Source organism: Leuresthes tenuis, unplaced genomic scaffold (genome assembly GCF_036924035.1).
Source record: "Leuresthes tenuis unplaced genomic scaffold, fLeuTen1.0.hap1 SCAF_10, whole genome shotgun sequence".
NCBI classification, from domain to species: domain Eukaryota; kingdom Metazoa; phylum Chordata; class Actinopteri; order Atheriniformes; family Atherinopsidae; genus Leuresthes; species Leuresthes tenuis.
The window spans coordinates 2,021,573-2,044,370 of record NW_027325364.1 but is presented as its reverse complement, the minus strand read 5'-3'; the positions used below and the strand labels follow the sequence as shown (position 1 = coordinate 2,044,370).

The 22,798-nt window shown below is 46.3% G+C and overlaps 1 protein-coding gene across 1 annotated transcript; it reads left to right on the top strand.

Moving 5' to 3' along the window:
- Positions 1-643: 643 nt before the first annotated feature.
- LOC140315903 (beta-1,4-galactosyltransferase 3) lies at positions 644-20,876 on the top strand. The gene is made up of 7 exons (XM_072393513.1): positions 644-819; positions 12,234-13,261; positions 15,513-15,748; positions 17,956-18,143; positions 18,219-18,341; positions 18,434-18,538; positions 19,182-20,876. Exons 2-7 carry the CDS (start codon positions 12,994-12,996, stop codon positions 19,387-19,389), a joined length of 1,128 nt encoding a protein of 375 aa, XP_072249614.1. The 5' UTR covers positions 644-819; positions 12,234-12,993; the 3' UTR covers positions 19,390-20,876.
- The last annotated feature ends 1,922 nt before the right edge of the window (positions 20,877-22,798 follow it).

Sequence of the window (22,798 nt, the reverse complement as noted above, 5' to 3'; positions counted from 1 at the left end):
TGTCTTCTCAAACCCCAGCTGGTCGAGGCGGATGGCCACCCTTCCTGGTTCTGGTTCTGCCAGAGGTTTCTTCCTGTTAAAGGGAGTCGTTCCTTTCCACAGTCCCTCAGGCTCAGGACGGGAGATTGGACTGAAGACAAGTTTCGGTGCAATCTGTTGGTTTCCTTAGCTAGGATATTATTTTTTGAATTGGCTCTATATGAATAAATTGGATTATTTTGAAATTAATTAATTGGATTTCATTGGATTATGATTACAATAAACTGAATTCCAATTGGCTTAAATTGGACTGTATTATTTAAGTGCCTTGAGATGACATTTGTTGTAATTTATTGCTCTATAAATAAAACTGAATTGAACTATTGTCCGAATAAAACCACCAGAAAGCCTGGAGAGCTGTTACTCAAAACCACTTTAAAACATTTAAGAAAATTTGTCTCCTTGGATGAAAAATAAGGAACTCAGGGCTGGTTTTAGACTGTCTCTGTGTTGTGTAAAGACAGGCCTGATATTGCCCAGAGTTGCTGTAACCTGATCCACAGCCATGATGGCCATGATCAACGTCAATGTTGACAGTTTTGAGTGTTTTTCCTCTCGCGGGCTGTGGGAGGTGTGGGGCCCAAAGTAAGTGAACTCAAGTGAGATGAAGTGAAGTGAAGGGGAGGGGACATATCCGTATGTCTGCCCTTTATGAGACGGACCTCCTCCACACAGCAGCAACTTCAAAACACAGCGGAAACACGGCTGAGGACCGCAGCGGCGACGGAGAATACCGACTACCGACAGACACCTCACCCCGGCTTCAGCACACCCCGGCCGGTAAGATTTTAAACGGCGAACCGCATCTCTGACCAACAGTAACCAACGGCTCCGTGTGGTCGCGTGCGTTAGCAAGCTAATCAGCTAACGAACCCCGCAGCGGTTAGCTCGGCTCGACTCGACTGTCCTCGCCTTCCCCTCACATCTGGGAAGGATCAGTTGGGCTGGGAACGGTTTCATGTGCCGCTTTTTAAAGGGATTATGTCTTTAAACTGTCCGGCTTTATCAGTGTATTTAGCGGGAGCTTGTTGGCTGTGTTGGCGCAAAGTGAAACCCGCTACGGAAAAACTGCGACATTAACTAACGAGTTATCCTTCACGATGACCTAATCAATGGGAAAATGGGTTAAACGGGTTTATTACCCAGTGTATTGTCTAGATAAGTTATCCGAGCCCCGTTGACCCGTTTTTTCTTTTGATTGACGTTAAACTCTGTTTGCGTTTCTTCCTCAAGCGTTTGTGCAACTTTTAGAAAGTTTCCCCCTCGAGCGATCACCCTAAAAACGGCAGGAAGGGAACAAAGAAGACGTTCATAATGGGTTTGATGACAGCTGGGGCTGGTGGGAAACTGGGTTTACTGGTTTATAACTTCTGTTAAGCAAATCGGGAAATTTGGCCTCCGTCATCGCCGCAGTAAATGTTAAAAGTACTGTTTGATTTCGCCATTTCGTGCTCCTCTTCCTCAGCTGAATGGCTTAAATTCCAGTTGAAGCAGGTCTCGCCGTCTCTTGGATCCACGTAAAGCAGAACAAAAGGCCCCAAAGGGTGGCCCCTTCCCCCTCTGAACTTCACTATTGACCGGGTCCACACTCAAGAACTGCTCGTTTATTTCCCACATGAGGACGGACCGTGATTTTGAGCCGCTTTCTGCCCAGCTTTGGCTTAATATCAGAGGAATTAAAAACGCAGAATATGAATGTAGGTCACACTAGCTAAAACCAAGCAGGACATCGTGCCAACTTGTCTTTCTTTAAAGTAAAAAGTCATTTTTAGAAGGACATTTATCGGCAGTCACCAGCCCTGAGGTGCAGAGGTGACTGTGGGAGGAAACAACTGCCTTTTAACAGGAAGAAACCTCCATCAGAACCAGGAATGGCGGCCATTTACGTTGTTATAATTGGCTTTGCTCTTAGACATTAAGTATTCATAGCCTGTATGTCACTAAACGATCGATGTTCCTATTTTGTCCCTGACCGCTCGGCTCATACAACACAATGTATGTCCAAGACTTTAGGATAACACAGCGGGACAAAATAACTGCCAACCCACACTGTTTTCCACCCCCTGGAGGACCAGAATGAGTTGGAATAAACATTTAAATGGACATATTGACATGGCTCTCTGGCTGTGGAAAATCAAACCACTTCTTAGTTAGAAACAACTTGGATCTGGCTCTAGCAGCTTTAATATTTTGATAATTTATATCAAAATAAATCAAATGATAAACCAAAAGGGTGAAACCACAGCTCGGTGTTTACATGGGCGGGAGTGTCATTAACTTTGGCTTTTAATTATTTATTCAAACAGTTTTTCAAGGGTGGAATGATTACAACATAAATCTTCAATGTCTTAAAAAAAAAAAAACAGGAGTTGGAAGCACACGTTTGAGTTTATTTTGGATTTTCTGCGACCCTTTTTTTTAACAATAAGTAGTTCATTTTCCATTGGTCCGAATATGGAACCCTGTGGCACACCACACATTACCTTTAATAAAACAGAATCTGTATTATTTTTTTTGTATGTATCGATGCTAAAGGATTTTTTGGCACTAGTGGCCTTTATTGAAAAGTTGCTTCACAGGAAATAGGGCAGAGAGTGAGAGAGAAGGCAACAACATGCAGGAAAGGGCCCGGGCTGGGAATCGAACCGGCGACGGCTGCGTGGACGAGCTTAATCCACCGAGCTAACTGGCACCCCAGTGTTTTCTAATTGAACAGGGCTGAGATCTTCAGTGTGTCAGAGCAGAGCTCATTGCTCATTCTTTTGCCGTTTTGAAGCCTAATTTAATATATTTGGCCATTTATTTATAGTTTTGATCATCAATTTTGAATTTCTGTGGCTTATTTTTGCTTTAACCAGACTTTAAAGTCACATAAGTCTGTATGACGTTGTGTCTTTCGAGTACTAGAAGGTAAAACCACAATGGCGACTCAGTTAATGACCTTAAACCACATCAGAGGAAGTGGCTACAGTGAGATTATATCAACCAGACACCTGTTTAACCTTAAACTGTTTTCATTGTTGGTTCATTTTGTGTATTCATGTGTAGCGATAACACAAAGATCGGTTCAAAGATCACATCTTTTCCTATGTTTTATATCTCTGTTGTTGGTCTAAAGGCTGTAAAGGGAAGTGCTGGCATCACTGAACTTTGACCTGCAGGTGGAAGTTGGTGGACGTATGAAGCGTTTTTGTTCCACCGCAGCAGAAATTGATGTTTTCTGTAATTAGATGGTGGAGAATGCGTACTTTGGCATTTAGACTCAGCGTACTGGATGAAAATACGAATGTACTACTTACTTTAGCTTGAGTGTGAAGGCAAAAATCACAGCCCATCGCAATAAAAACACTAACCTCTGTCTTAAAAACAGTCCAAAGAGTCCAGAGTCGGAACATTTTTTCCAGTCCGATGGCTTTTAGCAGACTCTAAAGAGTCAGTTTATCGGCGGTTGAATTTATTTTATACATTTTAGTGTAAAAACAGCCCTTTTTCTTCCTTGTTGGGCCACATTCCTGCCGATGTACACGATGATCCCCATTCAGAGCATCCCTGAGAATAGAAATGTTCTGGCAGGATAACCCGACAGGGCCCTGCTTTCTCTTCCACTTTGTGTTTGAAAGAGTCAAACCTGTAGAAAACGGTGCAGGTCGACAACCATTGGACTGTTTGTCTTGGCCTTCATGCAGTTTGTTTTCAGACGCTTCAGTAACTCTGCAGATGATCTGTTCCTGGTTAGCATCACTCGCCCTGAATCCAAAGTGTTTCAGGCACTCGTGGCTTCCTGTCTGAGTTTTTCAGGACAAAGTTCAGATCTCAGAAGAAGATTTGACCTGTTCTGATGAACGATAAGTCGGAGGCATCGCCTCGGCCGTCTCTGGGAAAGTACAGCAGCAGGAAGTTGGTGCTCGTATCTCAGGATGGCCAAAGACGTAGGCGTCCAGAGACATCAGTGTGGGGACTTTACAGAGTCAGAGCTCAGTGGCCATTTAGCTGGATCGCTGTCCTCGTTTACATGAATAGGAGCAAAATGGAGTTATTTGAAGTCTCTGATGTTGTGGACTGTGAGAGAAAACCTTCCAGACCTCCTGCTGCCTCTAACCTCCTCTGTGGGAGATCCTGGTCCATGTAATTCAGCTGAAATCACCGCTCAGACGCTGTCTTTAAGCTGCTTTAATGGTGGTTCTGTCAGAGGAGGCTGTGGTTATAAAATCAGGATTTTATTAGAGCAGAGCGACAGCCTGGAAATGCTTTAACACGTAGCCTTAATGGGCTGATTTTCAGTTCCTGACAAAATAAATGGAAAAATATGTGAAAGAGAGCCGTTTTTTCTCTGAAAGATGGAACTTTGGAGCATGAACGGTTGGTTTGATGGAGAAAAATCAGAAAAAAATCAAGCATTTCAAAGCAAAGACCAGAGAAAGTACTGTAAAAGCCAGTTAGCTTAGCACGATAGATGTTTCTTAGCGTGGGAAGTTGTCGGTCGGTTGTCCCTGCGGCGGTTTCTTCATCTCCATGGTTGCTGGAGCACGTTTCTGTCATTGAATAAGGGACCTCACCTGCTCAGCTGGAGGTGGAAACTGCATTAGCAGCCAAATGCATGTAAATGAGAGGTTAAGGCAGGAGATTGATGTGTTTTTTCTTCCTCGTGTGTCCCAGCAGAGTCTCGGGGGGAACAGCCTCGGAGACGCGTTGTTATGCCAGCACCTCAGGACATGTTGACACATTATTTTCATTTCCTGGTGTTGCTGGGTTTGTGCTTGATGGGAAGAACCCGCTCGCCTCCATGGAATAAGAATGACGTTTCCACTTCAAGTTGTTTTAAAGGGGAACGCTTGCTCGTAAAAAGAAGATCTTAGTTGCATTCTTTGTGTACCATAAACGCTCCTGAGGTGCTAAACCAGCTGAACGACCCCGATCCGTCAGCCTTTACTGCTCCAGGCTGTTTCTGTTTAATGTCATCTTGGTATGTACTTTTTAATTTTTAAAGAATGAGGATATTTTAACATTTGGCCATTAATTCCTGTAAGTGCTGCGGTACTGAGTGAGAGGTTTACTGGAATGAGCCCTTTTGTTGATGCTAACATCCATTTCTGCAGAGACCGGTAACCAGGGAGGCTTTTAGATGCTGCTGCCAGCGAGAAAACACACTGCAGCCAAGGTTAGCCCTCCAGGGACGTGCATCAGCTCTGCTCTGAGGCCGAAAGCAGGCAGCCGGATCCTGAATGTGGCTCAGATCTTATGAGGTCAAGATGAACCAAACTGTCTGGTTCTGGGTTTTTTTTTTGTTGAATTACTCTCCTAATGCTGTTCTATGATGGCTCAGAGCTTCTACCGCGAAGCTAACACACGCTATACTTATATGTTCAATCATTTAAAGGTTTTTACATCTAATTTGTACAACAATAAGATCAAAGCTGCTTCATTTGTTCGGTTTGAACTCTGGACACCAGCAGCCTCTGCCGATATGACCCACCCTGCAGGCTTCTCCCCAGCAAACATACGACCAATTTATTCTGGGCTCGGACCACTGAGAGAAAAGAAGAAGAGCTTAAGTTAAAGTCTGTATTTAACAGATGCCGCTGCATGGCTCTAACAGCTGGATTAATGGCCTGGCAGCAGCTTTTCAGTAAGTTTCATTATCTTATCACCAACAGTATTCTTAAGTTCTGCCCAGCTGAAATACTCTATAAATGCTGATTACTCATCACCGGTTTTAGAAACGTTAGAAAAGCTTTTCATCGGGGTTGTGTGGTTTCACGGTGACAGAACAAGAAGTGTTGTGAGAATTCACTATTTCCTCATTTATTTCCTACAGGGAAACTGTTTTAATCATCAAAGAAACAAAGATGGGAATGAATCTGGGCTGAATTCCACTTTGGTTGCATTCAGAGTTTTTCAGGACAAAGTTCAGATCACAGAAGGTTTTATAGCTCGGCTTTAATGCCGAAATGGATGCATTTAAAGGACACGCTGTGCATTTAGCATCCTAAAGTTCCATTTTATAAGGCTCGAATGTATAGTTTATGTTTATGTGAGAGACTGAGGATCAATGGGCACTAACTCAGATATATCCCATAATGCACTGCACTGATTCAGAGGCAGTTTATAGTCAAAGATATTTTCAGGTTTGGTATTTATTTGGTTTTACTTTGTTTTATTTCATATTTATGTATTTATTCCCATGATGTACACCCCCCCCCCCCTTTTCTGTCTCCTTTTATGATGCAACTGAAAACACATTTAATGCATTTCTGTCTCATTATGCAAATGAGGGGGCGGGGTTTCCAATTAACAAAGAGACATCAAAGAAATGGCAAAAATTATGAGGCAGACCTCATTATGCAAATGAGATTTGACCTGTTCTACCTGTGTTTGTCTTGGCCTTCACGCAGTTTGTTTTCAGACGCTTCAGTAACTCTGCAGATCATCTGTTCCTGGTGAACATCACTCTCGCCCTGAATCCACAGTGTTTCAGATGGAGGACGAGCTCTTCTCCCTTCGCTGTGCCAGGCTTTGGTTTTTGTTTCCACGCTCTGTTCCTGTAGATCCAGCGTTTAGTTTTTAACGCTGTGGACCGCTAGCGAGCGATGGCACTCGTGGCTTCCTGTCTGAGTTTTTCAGGACAAAGTTCAGATCTCAGAAGAAGATTTGACCTGTTCTGATGTACGATAAGTCGGAGGCATCGCCTCGGCCGTCTCTGGGAAAGTACAGCAGCAGGAAGTTGGTGCTCGTATCTCAGGATGGGCAAACATGTCGGCGTCCAGAGAGGAAGGCCTGCAGATACAGGCCATCAGTGTGGGGATTTTATTTTCCAGAGTCAGAGTTAAAGGCACAAACTCGGTTTGTAGAAAACTTGACCCGCATGAGGGGAAATAAACTCGGCTGTGGGTGACCTTACAGACCACATTGTTGTTGTAATTCAGTAGAAGAAGTCGTAATTATAACGGGAAACAAAGCTCCAGCAGGAAAAAACAACTGCTGTGGTGGACATCCACAAGAGGAAAATGGAAAGAGCTCTTTGTCGGGTGTTATTTTAACCTTTAATCTATGGAAAAACACAGCAGGAGAAAAACCAAGAGGATGAAAGTGTTTTTATATCATTTCTTTAGTTAGTGATGTCCATCCATCATCTTCCTCTTAGCTGAGGTCGGGTCGCAGAACCATCAGGTCCAGCAGGGAAACCCTGACATCCCGAGGTGTTCCCAGGCCAGATGGGATATATAATCCCTCCAGTGAGTTCTGGTTCTGCCCCGGTGCCTCTTCACTGTTGGATGTGCCTGAAAACCTCCAAAGTGAGGTGACCAGGAGGCATCGGAACCAGTTCCCAGAACTGTGAGCATAGGTTGGAAGAAAGATGGAGCAGTAAACTGGAAGCTCCTCCTTCCAGCGTCCCCCGGCTGCTGAAGGTCACGGCCCGAAGAAGCCAACAGAACCACATCATCTGCAGAAAGCAGAGCTGTGACCCTGAGGCTCGACCCGAAGAAGCCAACAGAACCACATCATCTGCAGAAAGCAGAGCTGTGACCCTGAGGCTCGCCCCGAAGAAGCCAACAGAACCACATCATCTGCAGAGATGTGACCCTGAGGCTCGGCCCGAAGAAGCCAACAGAACCACATCATCTGCAGAGAGCAGAGCTGTGACCCTGAGGCTCGCCCCGAAGAAGCCAACAGAACCACATCATCTGCAGAAAGCAGAGCTGTGACCCTGAGGCTCGACCTGAAGAAGCCAACAGAACCACATCATCTGCATAGAGCAGAGCTGTGACCCTGAGGCTCGACCTGAAGAAGCCAACAGAACCACATCATCTGCAGAAAGCAGAGCTGTGACCCTGAGGCTCGACCTGAAGAAGCCAACAGAACCACATCATCTGCAGAAAGCAGAGCTGTGACCCTGAGGCTCGCCCCGAAGAAGCCAACAGAACCACATCATCTGCATAGAGCAGAGCTGTGACCCTGAGGCTCGCCCCGAAGAAGCCAACAGAACCACAGATTCTGTCCCTGAAAACCACAAACGGGCCCGGAGATGAGGGGCGGCCCTGGTGGAGTCCACCATGCACCGTAAACCAGAACCCAGCTCTGACTGTTATTCAGGGACTGGAGAGCTCGTAAAAAGGGACTCCGGTCCCCTGCAGAATCGGTCTGTACCACTTTGACGGGATAAGTGTTCAGAACCTCTTTATGTCTGGCTCGGACTCGTGGTTCTGAGGCCTCCATCTTTTGTTTGCCCGTCTTCCTGCAGCACAGATGCTGCTTTGAATGCCGTCTCTGCCTGTTTTCCACAGTGAAGAAGCTTCGAGCTGAAGTGGGAGCTTTGTTTTGATGTGAACCAGCTGTGTCTGGAATTTCTGGCTCCTTGTGTTGAAACGCTGCCGAAGACTTCTGGTTCAGGCAGGAGAAGAGGTTTGTTTTCACTCCTCCTCCAACTAGAATTGGAGAAGCAGTGAAAGGAAAGGCCGTTAAAGTTGAAAGAGGCTTGGACTGAGGTTTTATCTGTGGCTGTGCACGATTGTGTGCCGTCCCTTCAGGGTGTTGAACTGCAAGCTGTCCCTCCATGTTTATCTAAACACTCCTTATCCCCTCCCCCTTCATGTCTTATCCTCTTCTAACCCCCTTCAAATGTGGACGCAGCTTATATGTAATATTAATGCCCCGCAGGCGGAGGTGAAAATGTCCCATTTATCAGCTGTTGTGTGCTGTTACTATTTAAAGCACAGCGAAGTAAAAATGAGCCGAGGGTGGAGATGGGAAAAGGCTCTCGTTGTGCGTTTTACTGCATTATGTCATGCCGAACATGAAGGTTTTTAATTATAAATGTAAGTCAAAAGCAGATGTTTTAACCCGACTGTCGGTTCAGTTCAGTTTTATTTATAATAATCGCCTCAAAGCACTTCATAGATGCAGTCAAATTAAAGCCAATTACAATCAAATTCACTGTAATACAATCATGATCTAATCTAATTAATTCAGTTCCAAATTAGTCCAGAAAGCAGCCGAGGAAACCAACAGATTGAACCGAAACTTCTCTCTGATCCAATCCCCGTCCTGAGCTGCACGAGGCGACTGTGGAGAGAAAAAACTCCCTTTTAACAGGAAGAAACCTCCATCAGAACCAGAACCAGGAAGGGTCCATCTGCCTGGACCAGCTGGGGCTGAGAGGACAGGAAAGAGGGGACAACAAGCAGCGTAACACCAGGCCAGAGATACCTGCTGAGAGAGAGAAACACAAGTTAATGACAGCAATGATGTCAGAGGGAGGAGAGGTGCATCATGGGAGCTCCCCCAGCGGTCTGGGCCTATAGCAGCAGAACTATGGGATGTTTCAGGCTCCCCTGAGCCATCCCTAACTATAAGCTTTATCAGAAAGGAAAGTTTCAGCCTGATCTTAAAGGTAGAGAGGGTGTCTGCTTCCTGAAGCCAAACTGGCAGCTGGTTCCACAGAGAGGGGCCTGATAACTGAAGGCTCTGCCTCCCATTCTGCTTTTAGGGGCCTGATAACCGAAGGCTCTGCCTCCCATTCTGCTTTTAGGGGCCTGATAACTGAAGGCTCTGCCTCCCATTCTGCTTTTAGGGGCCTGATAACTGAAGGCTCTGCCTCCCATTCTGCTTTTAGGGGCCTGATAACTGAAGGCTCTGCCTCCCATTCTGCTTTTAGGGGCCTGATAACTGAAGGCTCTGCCTCCCATTCTGCTTTTAGGGGCCTGATAACTGAAGGCTCTGCCTCCCATTCTGCTTTTAGGGGCCTGATAACTGAAGGCTCTGCCTCCCATTCTGCTTTTAGGGGCCTGATAACTGAAGGCTCTGCCTCCCATTCTGCTTTTAGGGGCCTGATAACTGAAGGCTCTGCCTCCCATTCTGCTTTTAGGGGCCTGATAACTGAAGGCTCTGCCTCCCATTCTGCTTTTAGGGGCCTGATAACTGAAGGCTCTGCCTCCCATTCTGCTTTTAGGGGCCTGATAACTGAAGGCTCTGCCTCCCATTCTGCTTTTAGAAACTCTGGGATGATGATTTTAACAATAATTTGAAGGTGAAAGAGGATAAACGTGTTTTATATGTGATTCAAAGGACGGATCCTGGTCAGAAATCACTCCAAGGCTCCTCACTGTTGGACTCGCAGCCAAGGAAATGCCCTCTGGAGTAAGTTTAGCTCGGCAGTTCCTCCCTGAAGCGCTCAGGTCTAAAGATAACACTGATATCCATGACAAGAATTCTGCAGATGCAGTTCTTAAACTGCTTTTAAAACCTCTTACGACCGTAAAGCTTCTCTTCTTTGTCTCTTCTGCTCACATTCGGCAGATATGTTTGCAGAGGCTCAGCTTTGTTTCCCTCATTGTGGAAACCAGCTCAGGTACACAGGCTTTCATTGTAAAGACGTCTCATTCCAGATGAATGCGACTGCAGGGTTTGAATAGCCAGAGAGGAGGGGGGGGGTGTTTATACAGGGCTGGAGTCATCAACGCATTGATATGATCCACCATCTTCTGTCCTAGAAAATCTGCAAAGAGCCTGAAGCGGCTCGTAAGCCCCGGTGCTTAATCTGTTTTTTCAAATACTGCCGGATTAACCGGAGTTTTTATAGCTCGATCTTTATAAACCATATCCATAATCTATGAGGTTATTATGGAGCCTGGGCACAGTTGGACGGGTCGGTCTCCCAGCTGCTCGCAGTCCCACATCTGGATGATCATCCACGACCCCCTCAGAGAACAGCTTCACATCCTCCCAGCAGAATGTACCGAAATGATCGCCCCTAACATCCGGTATCCATAAAAACCAGGTTGTCTTTCTTCCTGTGACGGCAGCCTTCCTTTCCCCCCGATGCCGCTCACGCCAGACTGCTCATAAGCATGATTTGCTCTCATTATTGTGATATTTATTCAGAACGAGCTGAGCTAACGGCATTAAAGCTGCAGCACTAAAAGCTTAAATTAATTTCATTGGAGCCCACAGGACTTCTGGCCATTATCCGGCCCAACATCACATTTTAATGCCGAAATGGATGCATTTAAAGGACACGCTGTGCATTTAGCATCATGAAGTTCCATTTTATAAGGCCTGAATGTGTAGTTTATGTTTATGTGAGAGACTGAGGATCAATGGGCACTAACTCAGATATATCCCATAATGCACTGCACTGATTCAGAGGCAGTTTATAGTCAAAGATATGTTCAGGTTTGGTATTTATTTGGTTTTATTTCATATTTATGTATTTATTCCCAGGATGTAAACACCCCCCCCCCCCTCTTTTCTGTCTCCTTTTATGATGCAACTGAAAACACATTTTATGCATTTCTGCCTCATTATGCAAATGAGGGGGCGGGGTTTCAAATTAACAAAGAGAGACATCAAAGAAATATATTCTAATCAAAGAAATGGCTAAAATTGTGTGATGAAAGTACATAAATAGTTATATTAAAGCTTAAATGAACAGTTTCAAAATAATTAGCTTTATTTTTTATTTTGGTGGTAATCTGTCCATTTTCTTTGGATTATGGCGGTTTGAGTCCTCCGTATTATTTGTATTATTAACAGGCTTCTGTTGGCTTGGTGGGGAACTTAACGCCATGGTTGTGCGTAACTCTGATTTTCTTGAAGCTTTTTAAGGAAAAACATCCCAGCAGGTGTTTTGGATTCTGCTCGGGACGTCTTCGGCGTGTTTTCCATCAGAATTTTAGGGATAAAACCGACGCCGCGGGTCAGTTTTAAAGTTTTTAAATCGCTGCCTCTCCACTTGCCTGGTGGCCTTCAGTGGGATTAGGATTACGGGTTTAAGGCGGACGTCTTTAACGACCGCTAATTGGTTTGAGAATAAGTTGTCGAGCCGTTCAGCGGCGGCAGCAGAGCAGGGTGGCGGCGATTCGAGGTCTGCAGCCGGCGGCGTGGACTCTGTGGGCTCCACGGTTGGGATGTTTCATGCACGCTGTGGCGTTTAGCTCCCCGTCTGCCGCCTGCTGCTGGCAGCGGGCCTCTCCTCGGGGAGGCGTCTGCTCCGGAGCCCACGCCGGCTCTGATTGGTCGAGGCTCTGCTGTTTGGTCTGAAAACAAACACAAGCCGTCAGTTTGGCCGGTGCTGCACACAGTGGCTCATTGTGGCTGTGAGAGAAAGGACTGTACGCCGTAAAAAGCTGATTTCAGTGGTTTTACCCAGAGAATGACAGTCAGTGTAACCCCCCCCCTCTGCTTTTGTGTTGTTTCAGAGCCCTGCTGGAGTCCCGGTCCAGTTCCTGTCCGGCCACTGGCTGTGAGCCCAGAGAGCTGCTCCAAGTGTGTCAGAGCGGTGGATTGCATCATTATGGGACAATAACAGAGGGACTCATCATCTTTCTTTCCTCCTCCCCCAAACACAGTCACCCACACAGACTCACAGGCCCTCTGACCACCCCCCCCACGCCGGTCATGGTCCACTCCCAGCCAGGCAGCGAGTGGGTGGAAGCTGCGTAATCCTCTGAAGTATAGGGCCCACACAGCTGCACATGCTCCCTTTTGTCATGGTGGCGGTTGTTGCTGTGGAGGCCTCCCCCAGGAGAGACCATGGGGGGGAGCAGACGGCCGCATAAAGCTCACAAAGGGAGGAAGGGGGAGCCGACTGCAGGAGAATGAGCAGCGCAGGGCTGACGGTGGAATTCAGCAGGGGTGAAACCACGTGATGACCTCCTGCTGACCAGCAGCGAAGCACTGAGAAGCAGACGTTTCTCCTGCTGTTGAATATTTGAGTTTCTCCTCTCCTGGGTGGACTTTTTTCAGTAGCCGCCCGCCCAAAGTGCCTTTTCTGGAGTTGAATCTGTTGGTTTTTTACTGATCTTGCCCCGTAGGAGGCCCCAGGCTTCGCCCCGGTCCCCTAAAAGCGCGTTTAACCGTCACATTCGGCGTGTTTTCCCACGTAAGCGGGTCAGGTTCGCTGTATCAGCCACACCTGCCTTCTCTAAACTCGACAATCATCCACACAGACCTGCCGCCATGATCGCGCTGCAGTCCAAGTGGCGCTACCTGTTCATGTTCCTGGGCATCCAGCTGGTGGTCATGGCCCTGCTGTCCCGGGAGGGATACCACAAGAGGGTCAACTACTTCATCCGCATCTTCCGCAAGACCGACGCGGCGCCGCCGCCGCTCCGCAACCGCACGGCGCCCGGCGTCCTCGGAGGGGACGTCTACGCCAACCTGTCGCACCTGTCCAAAGCGCACGGAGACGACGTGCCTTACTGCCCGAAGACCTCCCCTTTAATCGGTGAGCGTTTCCTGCGTCTGTGACCTACGTTTGGGAAGTGATTTAAAGGGGCGGGGCTTGAGTTTTTGTTCATGCACGCAGAGGTTATCGGGTTCTGCAGATGGATGATAATCTCACATAAGTTATCCGATGTTTGGGATGAAGAGAAGGGGTCAGAACCTCTGCAGCTGGGCGTGTTTCCGGGGCCAGTTTTCCACCTTCTGTTTGCAGAAGGCGTTTCTTCTTGCTGTTGTTCAACATCCTTGAAGGACTCTGGCGTCCTGGATTAACCTATAGGGATCTGCATCCTGTTTAACTTGCTGGGTGACATCATCACACTGGGGTTCGTTTACATTTCAGGCAGCTGATGAGTCATCAGTCCCACCCGAACCCTCGACCCGCCTGTAATTCATTTCTGTTTGTGGCCATTCCCGAGCTGCTGGTATTTATTTATGATAAGAGTGTTGGTTTTTGGTTTGTTTCTCATCAAACGAGTCATTGTTTCACTGTCTGACTGCTCGGAGTAACAATGAAACTGATCAAACCAGAGCAGCATGAACCGTACTGTTGTTCTGACTCAGGTCGTCTGTACTTTAACCCGATTAGTGAGGAATGATTACTGACTCTGGAAGAGGCAGAGTTCCTCTTTTTGTTGCATTTCAGCCTCTTATATAAATGGGTCTGTTAAAGTGTCACATGGCTCCTCCAAAACTCCTGATCCTTTATCTTTCCTGATGACCTCAAACGCATCGTTTGTTCCCATTTCTTTAGTTGCATCTATGAAAAACAGCCCTCATTTCTTTAGGACTTTCTTTAACCTTTAGTTTAAAGTGTCCTGATCAACAGTTCTGCAGCTTTTTCTTTGGACATTTTCTGCTTTTTTCCCCTCATTTTCAGTGTTTTTTCTTTGTTCAGCCACTTAACTCTGACCTTTGAACCCTTCAGGCAGAAAAAAGGCTCCTAACTCAAGGGATGAACCAGTGTTGTGTCGACACAGAACAGACAACTTAGCAAAGAAGCCATTTTAAACTGGATCTTTAGGCACTTTGTCACAAAGACACATCATTTGTCCCCATTTCTTTAGCTGCATCTATGAAAAACAGCAAAGAAAACACAGTTTGACAGACAGAAAATAGGATTTCTGCAGCAACAAGGTGATTCCCAAAGAGCTATTAGCTGAAAACTTGGCATATCTCAGCATGGTGTGCAGTGTGTCCTTAAAACATTTGAGGAAACTGGACAAGTGGAGGACAAAAGAAGAAGTGTCAGGCCTAAAAAACTATCTCCAGCAGATGAACAGGATCTGAAAGTGATGTCCTTAAGAAAGAGGAAAAAATCCAGCTGTGACCTGACAGGACCTGAGAGATGCATCTGGACCTTCAGCTGATCCATCTACTGTTGGCCCAAGCCTCATCAGAAATGGTCTCCATGGAAGGGTGGCTGTCAAGAAGCCGTTCTTAAGGAAGGGAAACAGGGAGAAAAGGCTGAGCTGTGCCAAATGACACAAGAAGTGGACTGAAAATCAGTGGCAACAGGTCTTATGGAGGGATGAATCCTCCCCAGAGCCCGGACCTCAACATTATTGAAGCAGTGTGGGATCATCTGACAGAGAACGGAACAAAAGGCAGCCCACATCCAAAGAAGAGCTTTGGGATGTCCTTCAAGAAGCCTGGAGAACTATTCCTGAAGACTCCTTAAAGAAATGACAGAAAGCTGGTCTCAGAGGGTTCAGGCTGTGTTGGAGAATGAAGGAGCTCAGACCAGAGATTCACTTTAAAGCTGCTTCCTCAGAGCTGTCAGTCAGCCTTCATCTGCTGCATCATCAAGGAAAATATCTGTAGAAAGTGAACCGTGTGACATCCATTAATCTTTTCCTTGTTACATTTCACCTGACAGAATAATCCTGTTTAATGCTGAAACAACAAAGCTTTTCTGCGCCTCGTGTCAAAGGTCATGTTTGATTTCCTTAATCTCTGAGGTGTGACCACAGCTGAAGGTGAAACAGTAGAACTGGAACTGGCCTTTCTCCAGGAACTGTGTTGACAAAGTGAACTTTTGAACAGTTTGAGCTCCTGGAGCTGAACAAACCTTCCCCTGAGCTTTGTAAAGCAGGTTCTTTTCCCCCAAAACCTTGTTTTTTTTGTACATTTGACTGCTCTTTGCGTCCTAAACCTCGGAGCTGCATTAAATGGCGTGCTCTCGCGTGCATCTGCTCCATTAACCGCGCTGATTCCTGCTGGTACTGACAACCGGCTTTAATGTGTGTTCACAGGGGGGCCGATCCATGTCAGCTTCCCTTCGGGGCTCACTCTGGCCGAGGTCCAGAGGAAAAACCCGCTGGTGGTTCGTGGAGGACGCTACAGGCCGCCCGACTGCTTGGCGAGGCACAGGACGGCCATCATCATCCCCCACAGACACCGAGAGCACCACCTCAAGTTCCTGCTCTACTACCTGCATCCGTTCCTGCAGCGGCAGCAGCTCAGCTACGGGATATACATCATCCACCAGGTGAAACCCGGAGGGGAAAGAAGTATCTGATGCACCGGTTCCCCACGTATGGGGGGGGGTCTGTGATTTTAATCAGTCTCACTTCAACTGTGAGAGACGGAATCTAAAACCACATTAAATGGTTAATCAGCATTTTAATGCATAAAATAAGACTTTGAACTTGATGTTTGGCACAGAAAGCATTTTTTTTGCAGAGGTCAGATGTTTCCTGTGGTGCCCGACCAGGTTTGGCCCACATGTGTCAAACTCCGGTCCTGGAGGGCCGCTGTCCTGCAGGTTTTAGACGTTTCCCTGCTTCAACGCACCTGATTCAGACGAAATGGATCCCTTCAAAAGATTTTTAGGTTCTGCAGCAGCCTGCTGATGATGCATTGATCTGATTCAGGTGTGTTGGAAACATCTAAAACCTGCAGGACAGCGGCCCTCCAGGACCGGAGTTCCCTGTTCTATTGGGTTCAGGTCACTCCAGGAGCTTGAGATGCTTCTTAAGGAGCCACTCCTTGGTTTCCCTGGCTTTGTTTTGGGTCGCTCTCCTGCTGGAAGACCCGTCCACAACCCATCTTCAGTGCTCTTACTGAGGGAAGGAGGTCGCATGGCTCCTTCCATCCTGTCCCCTTTGCAGAAAAAGACCCCCAAAGACCCCCAAAGCATGACGTTTCCACCCCTAAACTCTGGAGATTAACAGTCAGATTGACTTTCTTCCGTTCTCTAATAATTATGCCAACCGTTGCCTTCTCACCGAGCTGCAGCCCGTCGTCCTGCAGCCCGTCGTCCTGCAGCCCGTCGTTCTGCAGCCTGTCGTTCTGCAGGACGACGGGCTGCAGGACGACGATCTGCAGCCCGTCGTCCTGCAGCCCGTCGTCCTGCAGCCCGTCGTCCTGCGGCCCGTCGTCCTGCGGCCCGTCGTCCTGCGGCCCGTCGTCCTGCGGCCCGTCGTCCTGCAGCCTGTCGTTCTGCGGCCCGTCGTCCTGCAGCCTGTCGTTCTGCGGCCCGTCCCAGCCTACAGCTCTGCACGTTTCCCTGGTTCAAAGCGGTGCAGTTAAAGCAGGTAATGAGTGGAGGACAGCAGGCCGTATTCTCCCCACTGTGTTTCAGTTGGGGATGGATGCAGAGCGCCCTCTGGTGGAGTCAGAGGACGAGAAGTCTGATTTAATCCGTCTGTTTGTGGTTCTTCTTTACTTAAACGCCCTGAAATGATGCACTGAAGAGTTTTATCTGTATTTTCCATGCGGTTTGTGTCGCTTTAAAAGTTCTGAGCTGTGTGTATAACTTCAGTTTAACCCTTTAAGAGCTCCTGAGTCCAAGGAGAACGGTTCTTATTCTGAATCCATTTAACGTGAGACTTGTGCACGAGATTTCACCCAGATGCACGGATATGTCAGTGTTTAGTCCTCAGCTCTGCAGATGAAACGATACAGACGTCCAGATTAGGCTTCAACCGTCTGCAGGTTCCAGCTCTGAAACAGCAGAAGTCTTTGATCGTTTTTCCAAGCATTGGGTCCCTTTTTAAAGCCCCGACTGTAAGTGTTTCTGAGCTTTTAAAGCTGTGAAAACACAAAGAACTGGTCCCAGATTAGGCTTCAACCGTCTGCAGGTTCCAGCTCTGAAACAGCAGAAGTCTTTGATCATTTTTCCAAGCATTGGGTCCCCTTAAAGCCCAAAATGTAAGTGTTTCTGAGCTTTTAAGGCTGTGAAAACACAAAGAACTGGTCCCAGATTAGGCTTCAACCATCTGCAGGTTCCAGCTCTGAAACAGCAGAAGTCTTTGATCATTTTTCCAAGCATTGGGTCCCCTTAAAGCCCAAAATGTAAGTGTTTCTGAGCTTTTAAGGCTGTGAAAACACAAAGAACTGGTCCCAGATTAGGCTTCAACCATCTGCAGGTTCCAGCTCTGAAACAGCAGAAGTCTTTGATCATTTTTCCAAGCATTGGGTCCCTTTTTATAGCCCCAAATGTAAGTGTTTCTGAGCTTTTAAGGCTGTGAAAACACAAAGAACTGGTCCCAGATTAGGCTTCAACCGTCTGCAGGTTCCAGCTCTGAAACAGCAGAAGTCTTTGATCATTTTTCCAAGCATTTGGTCCCTTTTAAAGCCCCAAATGTAAGTGTTTCTGAGCTTTTAAGGCTGTGAAAACACAAAGAACTGGTCCCAGATTAGGAAGTGGAGCTCGTTTGCTTTCCACCAACACGGACTCTGTGTGCTCCGCAGAATGGGAACTACACCTTTAACCGAGCCAAGCTGATGAACGTCGGCTTCCGGGAGGCCATGATGGAGGAGGACTGGGACTGCCTTTTCTTCCACGACGTCGACCTCATTCCTGAGGACGATCGCAATCTGTACGTCTGCGACGCCAACCCAAAGCACGCGGCCATCGCCATGGACAAGTTCGGCTACAAGTACGTTTGTGTGGGCTCTTCTTCTGCAGCTCGCTCTGTGGGAGACTGACTTTCTCTGCTCTTCATCCTCTCCAGGCTTCCCTACAAGATGTACTTTGGAGGCGTGTCCGCTCTGTCGCCGCTGCACTACCTCAAGATGAACGGCTTTCCCAACAACTACTGGGGCTGGGGTGGCGAGGACGATGATATCGGCACCAGGTGAGACGGTACAGCTGCTCAAACCTCCAGAGTCTGGAAAGTTTAGATGGTGTTTGTCCGTCAGTCCAACTGTACGCGTGTTGTGTCCTCAGAGTGTCTCTGGCTGGGATGTACATCACCCGTCCGTCGCTGAAGGTCGGTCGCTACAAGATGATCAAACACAAGCTGGACCGCGGCAACGAAGTGAACCCAAAGAGGTACCGAAGGCTCATGAGGTCTCAGGTAGCTCTAGCTGTACCGATAACATCCACAGAACAGCGTCAGATCTGCTAAAACATGCTGAAGACCCCAGCTGATGGTGAACGGTGAAAACTGCCAAAGATGTAGGGCTCTGTTCGCCAGCAGGTGACATCACTGATGACATCACGTTGGATTCTGAACACATTTCCACACGTTTTCTTACTTTTGTCCTTTCTGATGCTTGAACTATGGACAAAGCTGCTCCAACTTCTGATCTTTTTCATGTATTTTTGGTCATTTTATCCACATGAAAACAACGGGGAAAAAGGCTCAGTGATGTCATCAGTGATGTCATCAGTGATGTCATCACATGCAAATTAGGCTGCAGATGTTTGAAATCTTAAGTTTTCTCTAAAGAAATGACATCTTTTGGCGTTTTAAAGAGTTTAAAAGATGTTTTCAGTTGGTATTCAGCGGTAAAGGAAGCCACTAACATCAGAGAATGATTGTCAAGGCAAAGAAGCAAAGATGTCCGACTCACCCGGGTCACGCCGTCAGAAATCGCCTCCTGTTCAGTCGTCTCATCCCAAAAGCTGTTTTAGTCCGTGTGGACAGCTGTGGGGGTGCAGTAAAAGTAAAAACTGGCTGCTCTGTCTCCAGGTTCAACATGCTGGCGAAGACGCGTGCGACATGGAAGCTGGACGGCATGAACACGGTGGAATATGAGGTCACCTCGCGGCAGCACCTGCCGCTCTACACCAACATCACCGTCAACATCGGCACGATGGACGGTCTGCACCCCCCTCCGCAGGCTCCTCCTCAACCAGCTGCAGACAAACCTGCCGCCGGCGCTCCCGCCAAACTCTGAGAAGCAGTCCGCCGTGAAATCCCGGGAGGCGGCGTGGCGTCCTGCAGAGGGTCGGGCGCTCATTGGTGACTGAATTAGCTGATCTGTGAACCGAACTCCGGCGTGACGGCTCTCCAAACTGAGTCCTGCGGTCCCGTCACGTCCGATTATTCTTCCAAAGGGGCGGCCGCACAGAACGGGAGGCAACGCTGGACTTTGAGTGCAGCGCTCCGGGCGCTGCCTAAACGCCGCGAGGCCTTAAATTCTTTTTTCTTTTCACTCGTACCTTACTTTATGTGGAATATTGTGGTTTTTTGAAGGCGACGTGTTGCTCTTTGCCGCCACAGAGTCGGACTTCTTTGCACAAGTGACGCGGCGGGTTTTTCCACGTGTCCGCCCCGTCTCTCACATGCTGGATCCCAGGTCGCTGCTCCCAGATCTTCCCACCTTTTCAGAGCTGTCGTGACTCTTCGCACAGCTTCTGTTTGTAGCTTTAGCATGTTAGCAGTGATCAGAAGATTCAGCTCAGCCGGTCGGGTCATTACTTCACGTTTCAACCTTTTGATTGAATTTATCTTTGTGTATTTACTGTAAAATAGAGCGGGTCTTGATCAGCGCTCCGCCTTTACACGAGCTCATATTCCCATCAAAATGGAGTCTCTTTATTCGTGTAAACGTCTCCGAAGAGGGCTCCCGTAGCACTTTAAATGGAGATAATGTTGATGATTCTGCTTTTGTCTGTCATCCGAATCCAAATGAAGCTTGAAGCGGCTAACGAACATGTGAAGTGGGTCAACCACCAAAAGGGAGAGGCGTGAGTCGATTTAACCCTGCGTGACTCTCATTAAATACCTGTGATGTACACCGACCAATCACAAGCCACACTGATAATCTGCTGGAACATCTTGGTGACAAAAATGATGAAATGCCACAGCATTAATTTCCCAGATCGGATCGCTGCGTTAAAGGTTCTCCAGAACGTCCCAAAGATCCTCAGTCGGGTTCTGGTGGTTAAATCCTCTCCAGTTGTTTCAGGAACTGATCACCTGCCCCCTCCAGCTGCTCGTCCTCCTCTGTGGAGGATGGAAAAACGACCTCGGTGTAAATCTTTTCCCTTCACCCTCCGACAGAGTCGATTGTACAGATGGAAGCGGTCCCTTTAAACCCGGTGGGTTTGGCAGAAGAAACCAAAGACGACGGATTAAGTTATGACAGATTTCTTCACTTCACCTGGTGTTTGTGGATTTAATAAACAGGAGTTTAAACAGTTCTGAAACATGACGTGTGAACCGTAGGAAGAGAATGTAATGTGTGTAGTTTTAATCGGCGTGGAACCGCTCGGCCCGATGACTTTCCTTTGTTCGACTCCATTCTGATGTGAAAGAGCTCAGTTTCAGTAGCAAGCAGTTATCACAGGATGTAGTCAAACTCTCAGCTCTCATCAAGACTTCTGCACAGTCCAGAGTGGCCTTAAATTCATTAATAAACAGATTATGAAAATAAAGAAACGCTTTGAATGTTTTATTTGCTTGTTTTATCTTTTTATATTAATAAAAGCTAAATATGTATTTTTACAACATGTGAAAGTGTTTGAACTGTTTTCAGGGGACTGAGGAGTCCTGATCCGGCCCTCGGTTACCTCAACTTTTCCCTTAAAACAGGAAACAGCTGAAACATGGTCAGAGTTTGTACAGTTCTAAGCAGCTTTAAAGTGAAAGGGATTTAATTCTGGTCACTCCCACTCCTCATATGTTACAGTCCATTTTATTATTACAAATAGACATAAAAGATTGGGAAATAAATCAATTCTAAACGTATTCTACATTACTAAACTGTATAAATGTAGTAGTGTATTCATGACCTCGTTTTTCTAATTGCAATACTTTATTAAACTCTAGAGGGCAGCATTTCACCGTTGCTGCATCTCGTGTGAGAGGAGAAAAACGATCACTGACGGCAGCTGGAGACACTGACTTCATTCTTAATTCATTGTTTAGCCAGAAAATTACACAGTTGTGGACGTTTTATTAGAATAAAAAGATATTTTGATCTCAAACATTGGATCAACACCGATGTGGAGTTTGGACTCGGAAGAAAACTTATTATTTTTGTCCAACCTCAAAAATAAGTGTGTAAACTGTGCAGAAAGAACCTTCGATATCTGAGAGATGATCAATAATTGACAAAATACTGAAGTTTAAAAAATTTTTTAAAAAGTGCTGGAAATCACCTGGATACACTAAATAAAGTGACACAGAGCAGGTATGGAACACATTTGTTGCTGCTCGTTTTACTTTATCGCCACTTTAAAGTTGCACTTTTGTTTCTTTTGTGTAGCTTTTGCCTTGTTCTGTATTTCAAACCAACTAATACTTATTTACCCATTTGCAGTTTTATTTAGAATGTGTCCCATTGGTTGTTAATCCCTCATTCAGTCTCCCAGATACACTCAAAGGCAGCCGGTTTTAAGTTTTTAGCTGCCTTTTGTCTTTAAGATGTAGCTTTTGAGTGCATCATTTACTTCTCCAGAAACAGTCTTTTTCCAATTTGTTAGCTGTAACATGTGACAACTTGCCCCAAACTTCTGTGCAACTAAAATATCAAGGTACTCTCATGTCTCTTGTGTTCTGTACAAAAATGGTAATTTCAAACAGCAGCGAGCAAACTTTAGCGACATAAAATTTCAACACAAATGGCGAGAAGCCACATTGTTGCAAAATATGCGGGAAAAGTTTCTGTAATTAAAACTACTGTTTTGTTGCATTGTAGAGTTGCTTACATATTTGATTGTTTAATGATTTATACGTTGCTTTGAATGGATTGGACATTATTTTCAGTGTGTTATTGTTTGATTATGGATTATTGATGCATTGTTGCTACGTTGTGTAACTGATAAATTTAATAAGTTAATAAGTTTTGAGTAAATATTCGATTTTTAAGATTTTGACCAAGTCACAATCTGGTTGCTTTGTTAATTTAAGTGATGCATGCGAACCGCTCCAGTGAGAGCTGAAGGTCACGGTCCGACGACGCTAACAGAACCACATCATCCGCAAAGAGCAGAGACCCGATTCTGAGGTCGCCAAACCAGACTCTGAACGCCTTCTCCAAGTCCACAAAACACATGGAGACCGGTTTGGAGAACTCACTAAAGCTACATTAAAGTCAAAAAGCTAAATAGAATGCATGCGTTTTATTGATCAAAGACATTTGGTGACATTTCAAAATATAATCTGTATCTAGGCTGCGGGGATTTTACTCGAATAGTTCTTGACTTTAACATTCTGTTTCACACATACCCCAATATTTTATTTATATATATATATATATATATTTTTTTTTTTTAAAAAGGTAAAGCTGTGGTAAAAATGACAGACTCGGACTATATAGCTTGTTATATCTTCATTTGTAAGTCACTTTGGATAAAAGC

Bases quoted from the DNA above. Each gene is read 5' to 3' on its own strand.
- LOC140315903 (XM_072393513.1), top strand. From the start codon at position 12,994: ATGATCGCGCTGCAGTCCAAGTGGCGCTACCTGTTCATGTTCCTGGGC. The intron at 13,262-15,512 runs GTGAGCGTTTCC...GTGTGTTCACAG, and splicing joins GAAGACCTCCCCTTTAATCG to GGGGGCCGATCCATGTCAGC. The intron at 15,749-17,955 runs GTGAAACCCGGA...TGTGCTCCGCAG, and splicing joins GGATATACATCATCCACCAG to AATGGGAACTACACCTTTAA.